Here is an 18,007-nt window from a genome sequence, read left to right as displayed (position 1 = left end):
ATCGGACTCTTGATATTGGCTCAGGTCATGATCTTTCAGATCGTGGGATCAAGCCCCGTATCAGGCTCCCCTGCCCATAGTACAGAGCCTACTTGGGATTCTCTCTCTCCCTCTCTCTTCCCCTCCCCTGCCTGCATGCAAAGTGCTTACTCGTGTTCTCTCTCTCTCTCTCAAACTAAAGAAATAAACTTTAAAATAAAGTATTTCCTAAAGCAATTGGGAAAACAATAGATTTAAGTATGAAAAAAGTACATATTATCGTCCTCAAAAATAAATATGATAAAAAATATATTAAAAAGCTCACAGAAATTTAAATAAAAACAAAACAGAAAGATCCTAATAAATGAACAACAAATACAAACACTCAATTCTAAGAGAAATGGTAACAACTAAATTTTTTTTTTAAATGTTCACTCTCCTCCAGGCGCTTGGGTGGCTTAGTCGGTTGAGTGAACAATTCTTGGTTTTGGCTCAGGTCACAATCTCGCCATTTGTGAGTTCAAGCTCCACTTGAGTTTAGCGCTGACAATGTGGAGCCTGCTTCGGATTCTCTCTCTGTCCTCACTTTCTGCCCCTCCCCGTTTGCATGCTCTCTCTTTCACACTCTCTCTCTCTCAAAATAAATAAATAAACTTAAAAAAAATGTTCACCTTCATAATGAATCAAAGAAATGTGAGTTACAAAAAGTGAGATACTTTTTTTTCTTTGCCTCTAAAACTGAAAGAGTCAAAAATTAATAATAGGGGCACCTGGCTGGCTCACTCAGAATATGCAACTCAGGATTTTGGGGTTATAAGTTCAAGTCCCATGTTAGGTGCAAAGATTACTTAAAAATAAAATCTTTTAAAAAAATCATAATGTTGAGGGGCGCCTGGGAGGCTCGGTCAGTTAAGCGTCCAACTTAGGCTCAGGTCATGATCTCTCGGTCCGAGAGTTCGAGCCCCGCGTTGGGCTCTGTGCTGACAGCTCAGAGCCTGGAGCCTGTTTCAGATTCTGTGTCTCCCTCTCTCTCTGCCCCTCCCCTGTTCATGCTCTGTCTCTCTCTGTCTCAAAAATAAATAAACGTTAAAAAAAATTTAAAAAAATCATAATGTTGAAATGAAACAAGTAGCAGGATGATCTATTTATGAGATTATGGAACGCACAAGTTTCAGGAAAGCATAGTTTACAAACATGTATCAACTGGCCAAAAATGTTGATATTCACTCATCCAGTAACTCTAGTTCTAAGATTTGATTAATCCTGGGGAAATAAATGAAAATACACACATTGGAATGACACAGAAAAAAGGTTAGAGCATTATTTTTAATTGGCAAAAACTGGAATTAAATGAAAAGCCCAACTTTTAGGGAACCATTAAATAAAATATGGTACATTCAAACAAAAAATTCTATAAAACCATTAAAATATATTTACAAAAATTTCTTTTAATTTTTTATATGTTTTTTATTTATTTTTGAGACGGAGAGAGACAGAGCATGAGCAGGGGAGGGGCAGAGAGAGTGGGAGACACAGAATCCGAAGCAGGCTCCAGGTTCTGAGCTGTCAGCACAGAGCCCGACATGGGGCTCAAACTCACGCAGTGTGAGATCATGACCTGAGCTGAAGTCGGATGCTTAACTGACTGAGCCACCCAGGCGCCCCATTTACAAAGATTTCTTAATGACTCATCATATTGTATCAAGGGGAAAATTTATGATATAATATTATATGTAGAAAATGAGAAAGACACTGTATCCTGAGCTAACATGATAAAAATGCATGGAAAAAAGGATGAAAGGAAATGGTAAAATGTTACTAGTATTTTTCATTAAGTAGAGAGATGATGGATGATCTTTACTTTCTACTTTGTATTTTCTACTTCGTACTACATTTCCAAAAGTCACATACTATTTTTATAAAAAACAATAAAATAAAGTACTCCTGTGTAATCACAACCAGTTTCTTCTTTAAGTTGAAGACACAGGTTCAGAGTTGTACTAGAAAATTAAAAAAACTTAAAAATGCCATCAGACCAATCTATTTACTTACCAACTGAAAGGCTTCACTCAACGTTATGTGCCCTCCCTACAGCAAATGAAGCTATACAGTTAGGACAGCCTTTCAAAGAGTGCTTCTAAAACACTTACAAAGTGAGTCAGAGACTAAGGATGGATAACAAACAGGAAGATTTTTACAATATAAAACATAGAGAAGAATATACCCAATGTTTAATACAAATCCTACAAATATAAAGAGATGTCCCATATACCCCAGAGATAGTCTGGTATAGATTTTAGACACAAGAATAAAAGGCTAAGTGATCATATCAGATCTTTCAAGACATAACTGTAGAAGATGTCAGAAGAATTAATAGAAGAAGGCAGAGGCACCTGGGTGGCTCAGTCAGTTCAGCATCCCGACTCCCGATTTTGGCTCAGGTCGTGATCTCACAGTTAGAGGGTTCGTGTCCCTTATGAGGCTCTATGCTGACAGCAGGGAGCCTGCTTGGGATTCTTTCTTCCTCGCCCTCTAACCCTACCCCACTCTTGCTGTCTCTTGCTCTCTCAAAATAAATAAATAAACGTGAAAAAAAAAAAAAAAAGAAGGTGGCAGATAAGAGTTATGTTTGTTTTTGTTTTTGAGGCAAGCACAATTGGGCTTTCCCCTTTTGATTGCTCATTTCTTTTAATTTTATAATTTTATCTGCCAAAGAGGAAATATACAAATAAACTGAAATTTTTACACTTTCTCAAACCAATTTCCCCCAAAACAATACCAAAAATCAATATGACAGAAAAAATTAATGAGAGAATTTTTTTAAATGTATTTCCTAGCACAATGCAAAATGTGGATGAAGGATTTGGCATGATGTACAACCTCATGAAAAATTTCTTGGTGCCTTCTCGTTCTTGGACATTAAGTTCCCTGGGAAGATTCCTCGGTCCCCTCCCAGCTGGGAATCTATTTTCATACCGTAGCCAAAACAATGGTAGGACAAAAAGCAATCCCAGTCATCATTCAAATACGCATCCATTTATCCACTCAAGTAATATTTAGTGCTTACCATGTGCAGACTGGATATGAAGGAAAATTTTCCTTACAGCTCTGAAGACTAATATTTTAGGACTGAAAGAGGCTATATTCAAAGGTCAGTAAACAGTTTTATTATCCAAAATAGCTGAGGTATTTAATAAAGCAGTCATCTAAAAATCTGTGTGGTTTCCCAATTGGTTGGCCATTATTTAGGGAGAGCAGGGATGGCATAGATGACTGTAAGGTATCCTTGAATCTCTGTGTACACCAAGAACTGACTATAGACTAAAAACATGCCTCACACGTGCACTGTTTCTAGATGTATGCATGTATGGCCACAGAATACACAGAATTCTTTCCATACTCCTGTATTTTCTCATTAAACAAATACTAAGATGAAGTTTTAAAAGTATTAAAGCTAGAAACTTCTAGAAAAAATTGCTCCTCTCTAAAAACAGCTTCAGGGGCATGTGGCTGGCTCAGTCACAAGATCATGAGTTCAAGCCCCACATTGGGTGTCGAGATTATTTTAAAAAAAAGAAAAAGAAAAAAATAGCTTTAACAACTATGGCTACGTAGCAAAAGAATCATTGGCTTCTCTGTAGCACTAATTTCAAAAAAGAGTGATTTAGCTTAAACTAAATATCAATGGGTAAAGATTTATCAGAAAGTCTCACAATACATTATACTTCATTAAATGAATCAGAGCTAACCTAATCATCTGAAATCAATAAATTCTCAGATTCTACCTTACTGGGAAAAGAATTAAGCCCTCACAGACCACTTTAACCACACCAAAACAACAACAACAACAACAATAACAACAACAACAGCAAAACCCAAAAACAAAATGAAACAAAAAACCTTTAAGAGGAAACCACTAAAAATATTAAGAACAACAAGACACCAAAATGAAATGGGTTTACCACAAAATTTTGATTCCAAACAGCATTTAGCATTATTTACTGGGATTACTCCATAGCATGTAATCAGATGGGGAAATTTCTAACTTCCTGAACTTCTGGCCAGTGAGGTGTCAGATTAGACAGGCTCAAGAAAAACCTTCTGCTTTAACAAGATCATAGTATATTCAACAGTATAGTAGCAAAGAGATAAAAATACAAATAATAGGGGTGCCTGGGTGGCTCAGTCAGTTAAGCATCTGACTCTTGATTTTGGCTCAGGTCATAATCTCTGGGTTCTGAGTTCAAGCCCCACATCGGGCTCCATGCTGACAGTGTGGAGCCTGCTTGGGACTCTTTCTCTGCCCCTCCCCCGCTCGCACACAATTGCACACTCTTTCTCTCTCAAATAAGCTTTAAAAAAGAAAAAGAAAAAATGCAAATTAAAGAATACATTTATCCAAACCAAAATAGATTTCTCCTGAATAAGTACTAAGAAAACAAGGATAATTATTAATGGAATGCAATACTATCCAGACTCAGTGGAAAATACAGCATGTAAAGACATTGTGAACTACAGCATTTACATATAAAGAAATATCATTAGAAGACAACACAGTTTTGCACTGAGCATTGTTGTTTACCCAGCACCCATCTCCTCCTCTTGTCACTACTCTGATTTCCATTTTCTCCACACAGTCCATGAACTCCAGGAGAAATAACCTCAGACACCACTCCAGATGCAGGCTGGCCTAAGGATAATCTCATCATATTATTAGTGACCAGTTTGGAAATCCAGATGTAAGCCAAGGGGCATCGCACTGTCCTGCCTCCACCAGCTGGTTCAGGAATGAGCACGAACCCCATTAAGGCCAATAAGAACAAGGAAAAGTTTACTAAAGGCTTCTGAAAAAGACATTTCCTTGCTCTTCAAGAGGGAGCCATCAGAACTGGCCTTCCTTCCAGATGTCGTGTCCTGCAGACTAGAGGCCCCACACCGCTGCTGCCTTCTTTCTACCACCTCAGAGCAGGGCAAGGTGACAGACTACAGGGAGCACAGCCAAAGTCCCCCTGATGTCAGCACACCTATCCACACTTACAAGGGGACTTTCTTTGGATACACAACCCAAGAAGTTTCCTTTCTTATTTAAGCAGATTGTGTTGAAATTTCTGCTTCTGACAGCCAAAGGTATGCTAACTGATACACACGAAATTTTGGAATTTCAAAATCACAGATGGGGTTAAAGCAATGGTTTGTAAGCTATAAAGATGTTACAGATAAGGACAAAAAGTTTCTTATACATATATACATACACACACACACACACACACACACACACACACAGGTAACTGATTATGTAATAGACAGGAAGTGGCAAGAAACTGCTGAATATTTGATCCACTGATCTATCATCTAATGGGTCTGTGATTTTTTAAATTTTTTTAAGTTTGTTTGTTTATTTTTGAGAGAGAGACAGAGACAGAGAGTGAGCGAGCACACAAGTTGGGGAAGGGCAGAGAGAGAGGGGAAGACACAGAATCTGAAGCGGGCTCCAGGCTCTGAGCTGTCAGCACAGAGTCTGATGCAGGGCTCAAACCCACGAACTGTGAGATCATGACCTCAGCTGAAATCAGACGCTTAACCAACTGAGCCACCTAGCTGCCCCTGGGTCTGTGATTTAGGCAGCCTCACGGTACAGACAGCAACATACTGATCCAACACCTTCATCTATGTTATCACTGGCGAGGCTATAGACAGCTATGTTCATGAAAAGAGATTCTGACCCCAGCAGAGTACTTTATTGGTGAATTCTGTCCATGGAACTAGAGACAAATTTTCTCTGCACAATTATTTGTATAAGGAACTAGAGAGAAACTCAGGCCAGCAAAACCTTGGCTTTTACAAACTGAATACCATGAGATATTTCTAAATGTAATACTTACGAAATAGATTAGTCAACAGCATATTTTAGCCAATTGGACAAATCCCTAAAGATCTGTTTGAAGAAAAAAAACCTGAAAACAAGTTTTTACCTAATAATTAAAGAACACATTTATAAAAATTTTTAAGGATCATCTTAATCATTTACCTCTCATAGCTATAAATTTGTATAAATAAAAATCATAATTAGTCAAGATGTTACCATGTTTCCATAAATTATGGGAATTCTGAAAACACTAAAACAGTCTACCAAAGTTAAATGGTAGCACAAACAGGAAATGTATAATGTTTTTATATAAATTATAACATTCTTTGTGTTCTCTCCAATGCATGTTTAGCATTTTGCTACCAAAATGCCTTAAAATAAAAAAATGAATATTTACTACACAATCTGATTTAACTAGTTTTATAAAATAATTAAAAGATTCTTTTTAAAAATAGAAACCTTTTTTTACCATGTTATTTATTTCCCATGTTATTCAACTTAGGCCAGAATGAGATTAATTGACAAAAGAGCCTTACTGAAATGCATATCTTCAGAAAATTCAGTTTTTCAGGGACTGCCTTAGACATTCCATGTAATCCTTGAGAATGTCTAGACCTTCTGTTCACAAAGTCAGTAAGTTTTCAGTCCTGAGTACCATGTGCAGGACCAGACATCACCCGTGGCAGGAAAGAGAATGATGCTAATGCTCTCTCTAGGCCAAGCCCTAATCCCTACACTGGATTTTTTTCTTCATCTATTCAATGAATCAGCTCTGGGAGATAAAAATGTTTACCTCCTTTTCACAGATGAGGAATCTGAGGTTCAGAGAGACACATCAGCTCTTAAGCAGAGGAACTGGAATTTGAATCTACTTTATCTGGCTCTAAATCCAAGATCTGATCCCCAGTGAATACATTAAACATAAGCAGATAAAATTACAAAGCAAGAAAAAGGAAAAAGCTATTAGCTGTTCACCAAAATCCATGTTTGTTATGAGCTGAACTATGTCCACAGAAAATTCATACGTTGCAGCCCTAACCCCTACTACCTTAAAATACCACGATACTGGGAAATTGGTGAATTCTTTAACCACCTTTAAAGAAAGGTGATTAAGTCAAAATGAGGCCCTAATTCAATCTGACTGACATCCTTAAAATACGAAGAAATGTGGATTAAAAAAAAGAGAGACACCAAGACCACGTGAGCACGCAGCAAGAAGAAGACCATCTACATAGAAGACAAAGAAATCTACATAGAAGACCATCTACAAGCCAGAGAGAGAGGCCTCAGAAGAAACCAAACCTGCCTACACCTTGGCCTGGGACCTCCAGCCTCCAGAGCTGTGAGAAAAGAAATTTCAGTTGTTTAAGCTGGGATTTTGTTATGGCAGCCTTAGCAAACTAATGCAATGTTCTATTATTCCTGGGCACACAGCTAGGAAACAATTCCCAGCTTCCTTCACAGTTAGGGTTGGCCATGTGACTAAGTCTTAGCCAAAGAAATGTGACGAGTGGTATGTGCCATTCGTAGGCATCCTATGTGCATTCCTCTATGTCCCTTTCCCTCTGGCTGGCTGGAGGAGACACGGTGTCCGCAGTGATCTTCAGAGCCTCATCATGATGATGGCGACACTGTCATACCTGAATCCCCAGATGACCACGTGAAGGAGAGATGCCCACCAACATGTCAACCACCCGTTACTGCTAACTGAGCAAGAAGTAAATTTCTATCACATCCAGGCTTTTGTGCTGATTTGTTATAGCAGCCAGACCACCCTAACTGACGCTGAGACACAAGAAAGTATAGGGAACGTGGAAAGAAGGAAATACAGAAACACATGTGGTGGGCAGTACTAGCTGTTAGCAGTAACTCCATGGGGTGTTGCTTCCCCAGGGATGGCCTCAGCTTCCCAATCCTTTTCAACTCAGGGACTGCCAGGGAGGGAAACACAACTTCCAATCTTGCAACGTATGTTTGGAGAAATAATAGACCAAACCAGAATATAATTCTGTGCCATAAATTTTCCTAACAAACATTTGTTAAATTCGGCCCAATAACTCACTAAGCGTGCTCAAACACACTCTAAGAAGTCATGACTGATAAATGGTAATGGGACACTCCCCAGTCTTGGCATCTTCCTCTTGATGACAAGTTGCCCTGTCCGTGTTGAAAGCTACCAAGAGGTGTGTAGACAGCCTGTGGTTACCAATCTTTGATGTTGCAACACTTAAGTGTTTCTCTCTGTCCTTCAAAATTCTGAAAACAAATGAAACTTTGTAGAAGTAATATTAGAAATTCCATACAGTCATACAATACATTTGAGGGAGGGGAGGGTGACAGATGAATCAGGTTAGTCAGTAAACAAAACAATAAATAATTCAGAAAAAGTAAGAAATGGCTGATCTATATGAGCTTTGTCCTGTCAGATCATCATGCTTACAGAGAAGGAAAAGAACAACCTGAACACTAAACCTTTGCTTTAGGCAAAAACGTTGTAGAGTTGTCAAAGCCGTGTTGTCTTTGTGGAATTTCACAAATGGCAAATATTATCACCATATCAGTTATTCTCCTGGCTGAAAGAACAAGTGTGAACATTACTGTGAAAAATTATTTTTTTGTACTATATTTCTGCTCTTTATGAAAGACAGATTTCAAAAAGACAAAAGTAATGTCAGATAAAGAACCAATGTTGATTTTCCAAGGAGACCGCAAAATTTCTCCGGTTTGGTGTGATATGCGTAAGGCCTTTATTTCGGGGAAAACAACCCCCCGCCGCCCTGCCAATTCTCTAGAGTCACGTAAAATTATCACAAGTGTCCTTTGAGGGGTATATTCTACAGACCCTATCTAGTGTAGATAAAAAGTATTGTTACCATAATCTGGATTGTGCCTAAAAAGAGGTCCAAGTATATATGGACTGAGATATTATAATTTATAATCAAGCAACGACTATCTTCCCTCCTGGCTGGTAGATACTTTCTAACTCCAGGACAGACCTTCTACTACTTCCTAAGTCTATCTCCTAAGAGGAGCTAACCACCTTAAATTGCAAACCTGGCAAGTGTCCTAGTTTTGACAGTTTAAGAAAGCTAGGTTCCCAGTCTTAGGTTAGCCTCTGCATTATTCCCATCCAAAAATGAGCCAACAGAATGCTGTCTCTCTCATTCCTTGGATAGCACTGGAAAAATAAGAGACTGTACCAACGGAGACCTAAGGAAGGCATCCAGGAACATCAGCTCAACAACTTTTGCTGAACCCCTGCTGTACACAGGGCCCTGTGGTAAGCACCCACCATGACAGATCTTAAGAAGCCCAACATATGCTGCATGGGGTCACTAGGGGCAATGAGACTGGGAACTATGGGGAATCCATGGCACAGGCAGAGAGCGCTGTGGGTGCAGAAAGAACAGTGTTTACGGATGAGTAGGAGAGAGCAGGAACCGTGGAGGAAGCGGTAACTGGATTAAGCAGGATTTCAAAAGGCAGGGAAAGGCAGCGATAGCATTCCAAAGAGAAGGAACAATATGCGCAAAGGTCTGAAAGTCCTTGGCCTATTTGAAAAGAAAATAGCAGCCAGCATGACTGAAATTAGGCCCAGAGAGTAAGAAATTAGTTTAACATGAGGCCCAAAGGTGAAATGAGACTAGAAATTAAAAGGCAACAGATACCTCACCAAGGAGCATGAACTTGAAGGCATGGTGGGCGGGGCTCGTAAGCCAATCCTGATCACTCCAGGTGCCTTGTCCAGTGATGGTGAGAACCCCAGTGGTCCAAGTCACTGCCATCATTACTAAACAAAAAACCCAGGCTTTCCAGTAGCTATGGTTCAATTACAAAATAAGGGCAAGACCTAAGGAGGGGGTAAAGAGGAGAGCAGGAAAGGTGGAGGAGCTTACGAGGTTATAATTTTTTTAGTGAGACAGTCATCAGGAAGGTTTTATATGGAGAAGGTTGTTTCTGTCAGAGGAGATTTAGCATGGGCACCACAGAACTCCTCATTCTTACACTGGGATTTAGGTGAAATATGCCTGACAGAGAGGTAGTGCTAAACCATACGATTCCTCCTCACCCCACACCACCCCTCCCTAACTTACCCATCACATTTTCAACCTGATTCAGTCTGTTCCTGATGAAATATTCCAAGTCTATGGAAAGTCTAAAAGGGTGCCAGAACAATAAAGATGCTGAAAAATCTCTTTGGTTGCAAAAAGTTTAACAGAAAAGATTGTGAGCACAGCCTGAACATGACCAAAGGTGGGGCTGCCTTCCTCTTTAACAATAGCCCCAAAGGGCAAAGAGCTGGACAGGAAAGCTGAGAGCTTTCCCTTGTGTGCACAGCACCACAAAATGGGACTGTCAACTCTATCCTGAAGCGACCTGTGTTAAATGACACTCCAGCCTTTAACCCTTCACCCAACCCAATCTAGGGAGTCCAGATGATGGCACGAGGCAGCAAAATAATTAGTGAGCTACAGAAATATTTCATTCCACATCCAATCAACATAAGTATACCATTATTTTTGTTTCAAGCCCCTGGACTTGGAGGAATGAAAATTTACCAACTCTGTGAGGTTGCTACCTGAAGCTAGCTACCTGCCCAGGTGCCCCTCTCGGCATTCTTATCCATGTCAGGTCTTCAGGGCAGCCTCCAAGGCACCTGGATCCTAGCAAGCAATCTCAGCTTGAAGGACTTTTGACATTTGACTTAATCTCCTCTGGACCCACTCAAGGAAAACCTGAGAACAACTTCTGTTCCAAGAGTCTTTCAAGAGCTCAACACACCATCAGGTGACCTATGCAAAGGCTCAGGACATAAACCAGTAAACGTTTAACGCCAAGGATGGTTTTTCAAAGGGTGTTATGCCTTTATAGAATCTTTTCCTCTTTTTGTTTTAATGCTCATGCTTTATGCTTTCAGGTCTCAGTTCCCCAAGCAATATGAAAAACCTTTAGAAAGATCTTCTTCCTTATAATACTAACTTTCTTTCTTTCTTTCTTTCTTTCTTTCTTTCTTTCTTTCTTTTTTCAAATAAAACAAAAAAAAAAAAAAAGGATAACAGAAAGACCAGCCCTCTGAGTACCGGCTCTGGGTCAGTCCACTGGTCAAGGACTTTGTCTAACTTAAATGTGCTCCAAGCAGATCACAGCTTCAGAAAAGACGGAAAACAGTAAAGCTTCAGTGGAACAGATTAACAAAATGTTTTTAACAAATCTTCTTTAAGACTATTTGACCTTTTACCAAAATACACTATTAGGAAATTATTAAAAAAAAAAAAAAAAAAAAAAAAAAAATATATATATATATATATATATATATATATATATATATATATATATATATTATCAGGGAGGGGTAGACCCTAAAAGTCAGTTATGTGTTTTACATAAGAAGTCTTGAGTTGTATCGCTTACTTTGGGCTTTATAATCAATAATAATTCTATATACTATGCCCAAAGTATCCCGTGTCCAATGAGAGTATGACTTGACTAAAACTAGCTTCATGTCCGCATCATTTACTCCATGAGGAAATGTTTTAGCACCCTCTACTGGCCACTTATATCTAGTCAGCTCATAACCACTCTCCCCCATGGAGCTAACTTCCAAAGGTCAGATGGTAGCTACAGTAAAGGCCACCCCATCCCTCCCTCAAAGCCACCCATGCAACAGCTGGGCCAGAGGCCACTGCCACAAAAGGAAAGAACGAAATCCTTCAATGCCCTCCTGCCACTGCTTGTTCATGAGTCCTATCATAGCCGGCCGATTTCAAAATATCACCCTGAGCCCCTGGCTTGCCTGACTGATCTGCATTCCGCCTCCAGTGACCGACCGATTCTTCTATGGGCTGAGCCATGTCACGAGCCTGTCCAGTCTGCTTCATGTAGCCAGCTCTGGTGGGAAGCTGGTTGTCTTGAGAGCCCAGCTTACCTATCTGGTACCACTCAGGTAAACAGGACAGAAAGAAGAGCTTGAGGGACATATTTTCCCCCACAAGCCCATAGATATGATGTCAATCAACTTCCCGCCCTTGCTTGTATATTATTCACACTGGGGGTTTGGGGGAAGATGACAGAAGAGAATTTCTCCTCTCCCAAGGTCTCATGACAAAGCAACTTCTAATGTTCCACAGTCCCCCAGAGAAAGCAAGTCTCCTTTAGTAAGATCTGACACAAGTAAACATTAGCCCTGTAAACTCTCATTATCTGGCCCACTTCCTTTCAGAAAGGAAAATATTAGAGTCGGCGTGGTATTCATCATTCAATAACAGAAGGAAAGGAAGAAAAAAGGTGGAATGTTTTTCACTCCCAAATCTTGCTAGGTCAAGTTACTCTTTACTGATTAATAAGAGCTTACTGATTTGGCATCAATCATCTACTGAATGAAGAATATTCTTTAGAAGAGGATGTGGCAAAGGACTGAAAAGTAATTCCTGCCATCAAAAAGCTTACAATTTGGTTGCAAAGACCAAACGTGCCAAAGGAAATAATTAAAAAGTGATAAAGTGCCATATCCTTTAGTAAAAAATATATACCGGAAATTCAACACACACACACACACACACACGCAAAGTCCCTTTCTCTCTCATGCATGGGAAAATGGCTAAAATATTAATAACAGCCATCTCTGGTGGAATTTTAGGTCTGTACTTTTGTTCTTCATATTTTTCAGTCCTGTTTGAATGTCCTACAATAAGAACATTGTATCTTAACAAAGAGAACAGAAATAAATTAAGAACCAATTTATCAAAGGTGTAAACAGGAAATTGCTTACAAATAGAATTCTGTACACAGAATATGACCTATGAACACAGCTAGATAAAAATACATGGGAAAAAAAGACTGAACAAAAACATATCGCATTATTAACGATCATTTTTCTCTACAGGCTACAGTGATTTTGGTCTTTTCTGCCTTTCATATGCTTTCTCAATTCCTAGAAAGTAAATTAATCTTTACTTAAAGCAATTCACATGTTGAACAACTCTCACCCTCATTTTAAAATATCATCAGTGAAAGTGCTTTTGATGACCCCGGGCTTAATGACACACCTGGAATAAGGGCTGTGCTGATGAGGATATCCACCTCCTTGCACTGTTGAGCAAAGAGCTTCATTTCAGCTTCGATGAACTCTTTGGACATCTCTTTCGCATATCCTCCTTGTCCTTCACCAGATTCCTTCAAGTCCACCTCCAAGGGCTCAGCACCAAGAGACTTGAACTGCTCCAAAGCTGCAGCTCTGGTGATTATTGAAGGGAAAGCAGGGGTTATCTCAGGCCCTTAATGCAGAAATCGAGATCATTATTTACATACATATTTGGGGGGTTGGGTTTTTTTTTAAGTTTTTATTCAAATTCCTGTTAGCTAACATAACAGTGTAATATCAGCTACAGGTGTACAACACAGTGATCCAACATTTCCATAGAACACCCTGTGCTCATCACAAAAGGTGCACTTCCTCATCCCCATTACCTGTTTCACCCATCCCCCTGCCACCTACCTTCCCTCTGGTAGCCATCAGTTTGTTCTCTATAGTTAACAGTTTGTTTCTTGGTTTACCCCTCCTTCTCTCTCTTTTCCCTTTGCTTGTTCCTTAAATTCTACATATGAGTGAAATCATATGGTATTTGTCTTTCTTTGACTTATTTCACTTAGCTTAATACAGCTCTATCCATATTGTTGCAAATGGCAAGATTTCATTCTTTTTATGGCTGAATAATATTCCATTGTACACATATACCACATCTTCTTTATCCATTCATTAGTCAAAGGGCACTGGGCTATTTCCATAATTTAGCTATTGTAAATAATGCTGCTATAAACATCAGGTGCATGTATCCCTTTAAATTAGTGTTTTTATATTCTCTGGGTAAATACCTAGTAGTGCAATTGCTGGATCGTAGGGTACTTCTATTTTTAACTTTTTGAGGAACCGCCATACTGTTTTCCAGAGTGGCTGCGCTAGTTTGCATTCCCACCAACAGTGCAAGAAGGTTCCTTTTTCTTCACATCCTCACCAACACCTGTTGTTTCTTGTGTTACTGATTTTAGCCATTCTGACAGGTGTCAGGTGGTATCTCACCGTAGTATTGATTTGTATTTCCCTGATGATCAGTGCTGTTGAGCCTCTTTTCGTGTGTCTGTTGGCCATCTGGATGTCTTCTTTGGAAAAATGTCTGTTCATGTCTTCTGCCCAATTTTTAATTGGATTATTTATTTTTTGGGTGTTGAGTTTTAAGAAGAATGAACTATCTTCAAAACTGGAGATTTTCTTTTGATATCTTTGACTGGACTATTTCAATTATCTCCAGAAGTGCATACCACTTCTGTAACTTTTTTTTTCTGGAAAAATAAAAATTATAGGGAATTCCAACTTCTACTTAGTTCAGTTGCAAAAGGAATTTCACTATTGATAACTCCAATAATCAATTATGTTTCTTGGGCCTCCATTGTCAATGATGACATGAGCTCTGACCTACGTTAAGATATGACTTCATTCCAATCACTCAGGTTGAGATTTTCATTTGTAAATGTTCTGACTTATGGGGACTTCTCTCATATAATGGACTCTTAGAAATATTTTAATAAAGTGATTTTTGTTCCTAGTCCTCATTAAATTGTGTTTGAAAAAAGCAACCTATAAATAGTGTATGTTAAAATGTGAACAGCCAACACATTCAAACTATATAAAAATACATTCAGTTTAAAAAAATAAACTCTAGCCATGCACCGTGTACTAGTTGGAAAACCAGAGCCAACAAAGATCTCAGTTCTGTGGTGGAAAGTGTGTTTAACTTACCAACCCCTATCCCACGATAGTGAATCCCAAACCCCACTAATGACATCGACCCCTTCCCAGACCCACTGAATTACAATCTCCAGGGGAGAGGCCAGAAGCTTTATTTTTAGCAAGAGCTGCAGGTAATTCTGGCCATCAGGGAAGTTTGGGAAACCGTGGCCTGAGGTCATCAGTCCCAAGCAACAGTCATGGTCAGAGAGAGGACACAAAGGGTAGGACATGATTCAGCAAGAGGTTCTCACCCTTTCTGTTGGCTTGAACAAGGAAGCTTGTAGTCCTGATTGCCCAGGAAGGCCAACTTGTGACACAGGGAAATTAGCCAAAGCTGAGGACAGCGGAGAGGACAGAAAGAACCCGGTCCTGGACGGCACCAATGAACTGCTGACTCGAATGTGAAAAGGGACTCCTTCCCGTGGATTTTCATTTAAAAGAGCTAATACATTTATTTAGAGTTTAAGCCAGTCTGAATTGGTGTTTTCTATTCCTTACAGCCAAAAGGATACTGCTGTTTACAAAGTTTGAGAAATGTTTACTAGTTTTAATGAAATAAGATGAATTTAAAATGACCTATATGTATGTGTGAGTGATCACAATTTCATTCAAAGGGTATCTGCATAAATATCTATAAGAAATGTACCAAAAAAATCATTAGCAATTGGATCTAGCTGGTAGAATTATAAAGGTATTTTCATTTTCTGATGTTTCTCTGTATTTTTCAATAATGGACATGTATAAATAATCAGAAACATAAATGCTATGTTAGAATCTCTGCCCTCAAAATAATTATCACTTAAAACTATTATAATGTGTCAAAATGTAAGTAAGATGTAAATATTTTTGACCCCAAAATTTCATTTCTAGGAATTTATCCTAAGGAAATAATGAACTATCTCCAAATACATATGTTCTTACATAGACATATATACAGTATTGTTTATATACAGTGAAAATGTCCATTATAGAAGACTAATTAAAGAAGTCACTCTACTTCCACACAGTGGAATCCTATGCAACCATTAAATATGTTTGTAGGTAAGTCGAGATCTTCACAATCAACTGCTAAGTAAAAACAAAGCCAGTTAAAATAGTACTGTTAGTAAAATTACATTTTTAGTTAATGTGTAGAAAAGACAATATATACTGTTCACAGTTCTTTCCAGGGAATAGGCTATTTTATTTTCACTTTTTGTACTTTTTAATGTTTTTTTTGAATTGGGGGAATAAGCATGTATTAGTTTTATGGTAAGAAAGGAAACTGAATGTTATAAAATTGATATGTCTATAGTATGTAAAATAGGGCTAATCATCCCCACATCATAGGTTTTTTTGTTGTTATTTTTGAGAAAGAAAGAGAGCACAAGCAGTGGAGGGGCAGAGGGAGAGAGAGAATCTTAAGCAGTCTCCACGCCCAGTGCAGAGCCAGAAGCAGGGCTTGGTCTCACAACCTTGAGATCATGACCTGAGCCAAAAACAAGATTCAGACACTTAACTAACTGAGCCACCCAGGTGCCCTAAGTGTTTGTAAAGAATAAAACAAAGCAGATAGCACAATGCCTGGAAGAGAGTAAACATTAGTACAGGTGTCTGAAAACTATAGCTCCTGACTTGCCAATTGTTTTTGTAAATAAAGCTTTATTGGAACACACACATACACAAAAAGAAAAATAAAGTAAAGCTATTATATTTCTAAACTTTGCGACACAGGCATTAGGTAGGATGCTCACTATTGTTACCAGGGGAATCTCTTAGCTATTGTTTGAAAAAATTTAAAAATCACACTCCTTTAGGGGCGCCTGGGTGGCTCAGTCGGTTAAGCATCCGACTTCAGCTCAGGTCATGATCTCACGGTCTGTGAGCTCGAGCCCCGCGTCGGGCTCTGTGCTGACAGCTCGGAGTCTGGAGCCTGCTTCGGATTCTGTGTCTCCCTCTCTCTTTGCCCCTCCCCCATTCATGCTCTGTCTCTCTCTGTCTCAAAAATAAATAAACATTAAAAAAAAAAAAATCACACTCCTTTAATATTGATGAGCAATGAGTTGTCCTTAAGTTTTTAGGACGTTTATCTGAAAATATATACTGTTCAGTCTTCCAACAAGAATTTATAATCAAGTGTGTTTTCTAATGTGTTTGGATTTCATATTTATGATACCAACCCCTAGTCTCAAAATAGTGATTGAGGTATGTATAATCCTTAGAAAAGGATTATATAGTTCAGCCACATCTTTCTTCATTGTGTACTTGAGCTATCCTAGTAAATGGTAAATAAAAATGGAGTTAAGCAACAGCCATCCTCTAGCTATCAGATCTGTACACTATCTAAACCAATGACATCAAAATACACAATAAATCTCAGCAGCTGACCCAACACCAAGTTTCAAACCATCTCTAAGTCAAATATGCACATTTCCACATTAATGCTACTGTCACTACACTGAAAACTTGCACAACCTCCTCTCTCCAGGAGGAGTGTCTTCAAAAACTTCACATCAACAAACATTAAAAATTAAAAGCAAAAATAACATGCTTAACACTGGCTATCCTTGGCATGCATCCTCGTTATTGCAGAAAAGCCTTTTCTCATTTCAGCAGGACAGCTTTTTATCAGTACATCACTTCTCTAAACTCCACGTAAGCCCTGTAAATCATATTCTATGGAACATTCCTTACTCCAGAAAGTCACATTCTTTCCAACTTTGAATGGCTGCACATTTTTTTGATCATTCTATATTCAAGATTAGCAGCAGTATTATTCCTCTACTGATCTCAGCTGATAATGAAAAACTATGCATTTTAACCTTGAAATAGTATTCATACATAAAAATAACAGCAATTCTTAATAAGCATTTAATAAAATCCAGCATCTAATATCTTCTGAAATGAAGAACAATTTTAATCAAACTTTTCTTTAAAGAATTCTAGGGGCGCCTGGGTGGCGCAGTCGGTTAAGCGTCCGACTTCAGCCAGGTCACGATCTCGCGGTGCATGAGTTCGAGCCCCACGTCAGGCTCTGGGCTGATGATGGCTCGGAGCCTGGAGCCTGTTTCCGATTCTGTGTCTCCCTCTCTCTGCCCCTCCCCCGTTCATGCTCTGTCTCTCTCTGTCCCAAAAATAAATAAAAAAGTTGAAAAAAATAAAAAAAATTAAAAAAAAATAAAGAATTCTAGAAAATGTTGGTATGTCTGCTTTAAAGTATTATGCAATGAACATAATTGAGTATTTTCTCCTAGGGGCTCCACTATTGCCCAATCAGCTTTATTTGCTTCCATCAAAATGCAGAGCATACCTCTCCCCGCCCTCTGCCCCCCAGTCTGTTTTCCAAAATACCTCCTATGCTGACTTTTTTTTTTTAAGGAAACCCAATGCCCAACGTG

The 18,007-nt window shown here is 38.8% G+C and overlaps 1 protein-coding gene across 3 annotated transcripts in view; it reads right to left on the bottom strand.

Moving 5' to 3' along the window:
• Positions 1-18,007, bottom strand: part of NNT (nicotinamide nucleotide transhydrogenase) — a 95,934-nt gene that overhangs the window by 53,486 nt on the left and 24,441 nt on the right. For all 3 annotated transcript variants that reach the window (XM_078445427.2, XM_078445429.2, XM_078445426.2), the window contains exon 7: positions 12,892-13,079. In XM_078445427.2, the coding sequence (XP_078301553.1) occupies positions 12,892-13,079 (188 nt within the window). The remainder of the gene's footprint in view (positions 1-12,891; positions 13,080-18,007) is intronic.

Source organism: Panthera onca, chromosome A1 (assembly GCF_046562875.1).
Source record: "Panthera onca isolate mPanOnc1 chromosome A1, mPanOnc1 haplotype 2, whole genome shotgun sequence".
In the NCBI taxonomy this organism is placed as follows: Eukaryota; Metazoa; Chordata; class Mammalia; order Carnivora; family Felidae; genus Panthera; species Panthera onca.
The sequence above is the reverse complement of the archived record's forward strand: the minus strand, read 5'-3'. Positions and strand labels throughout refer to the sequence as shown.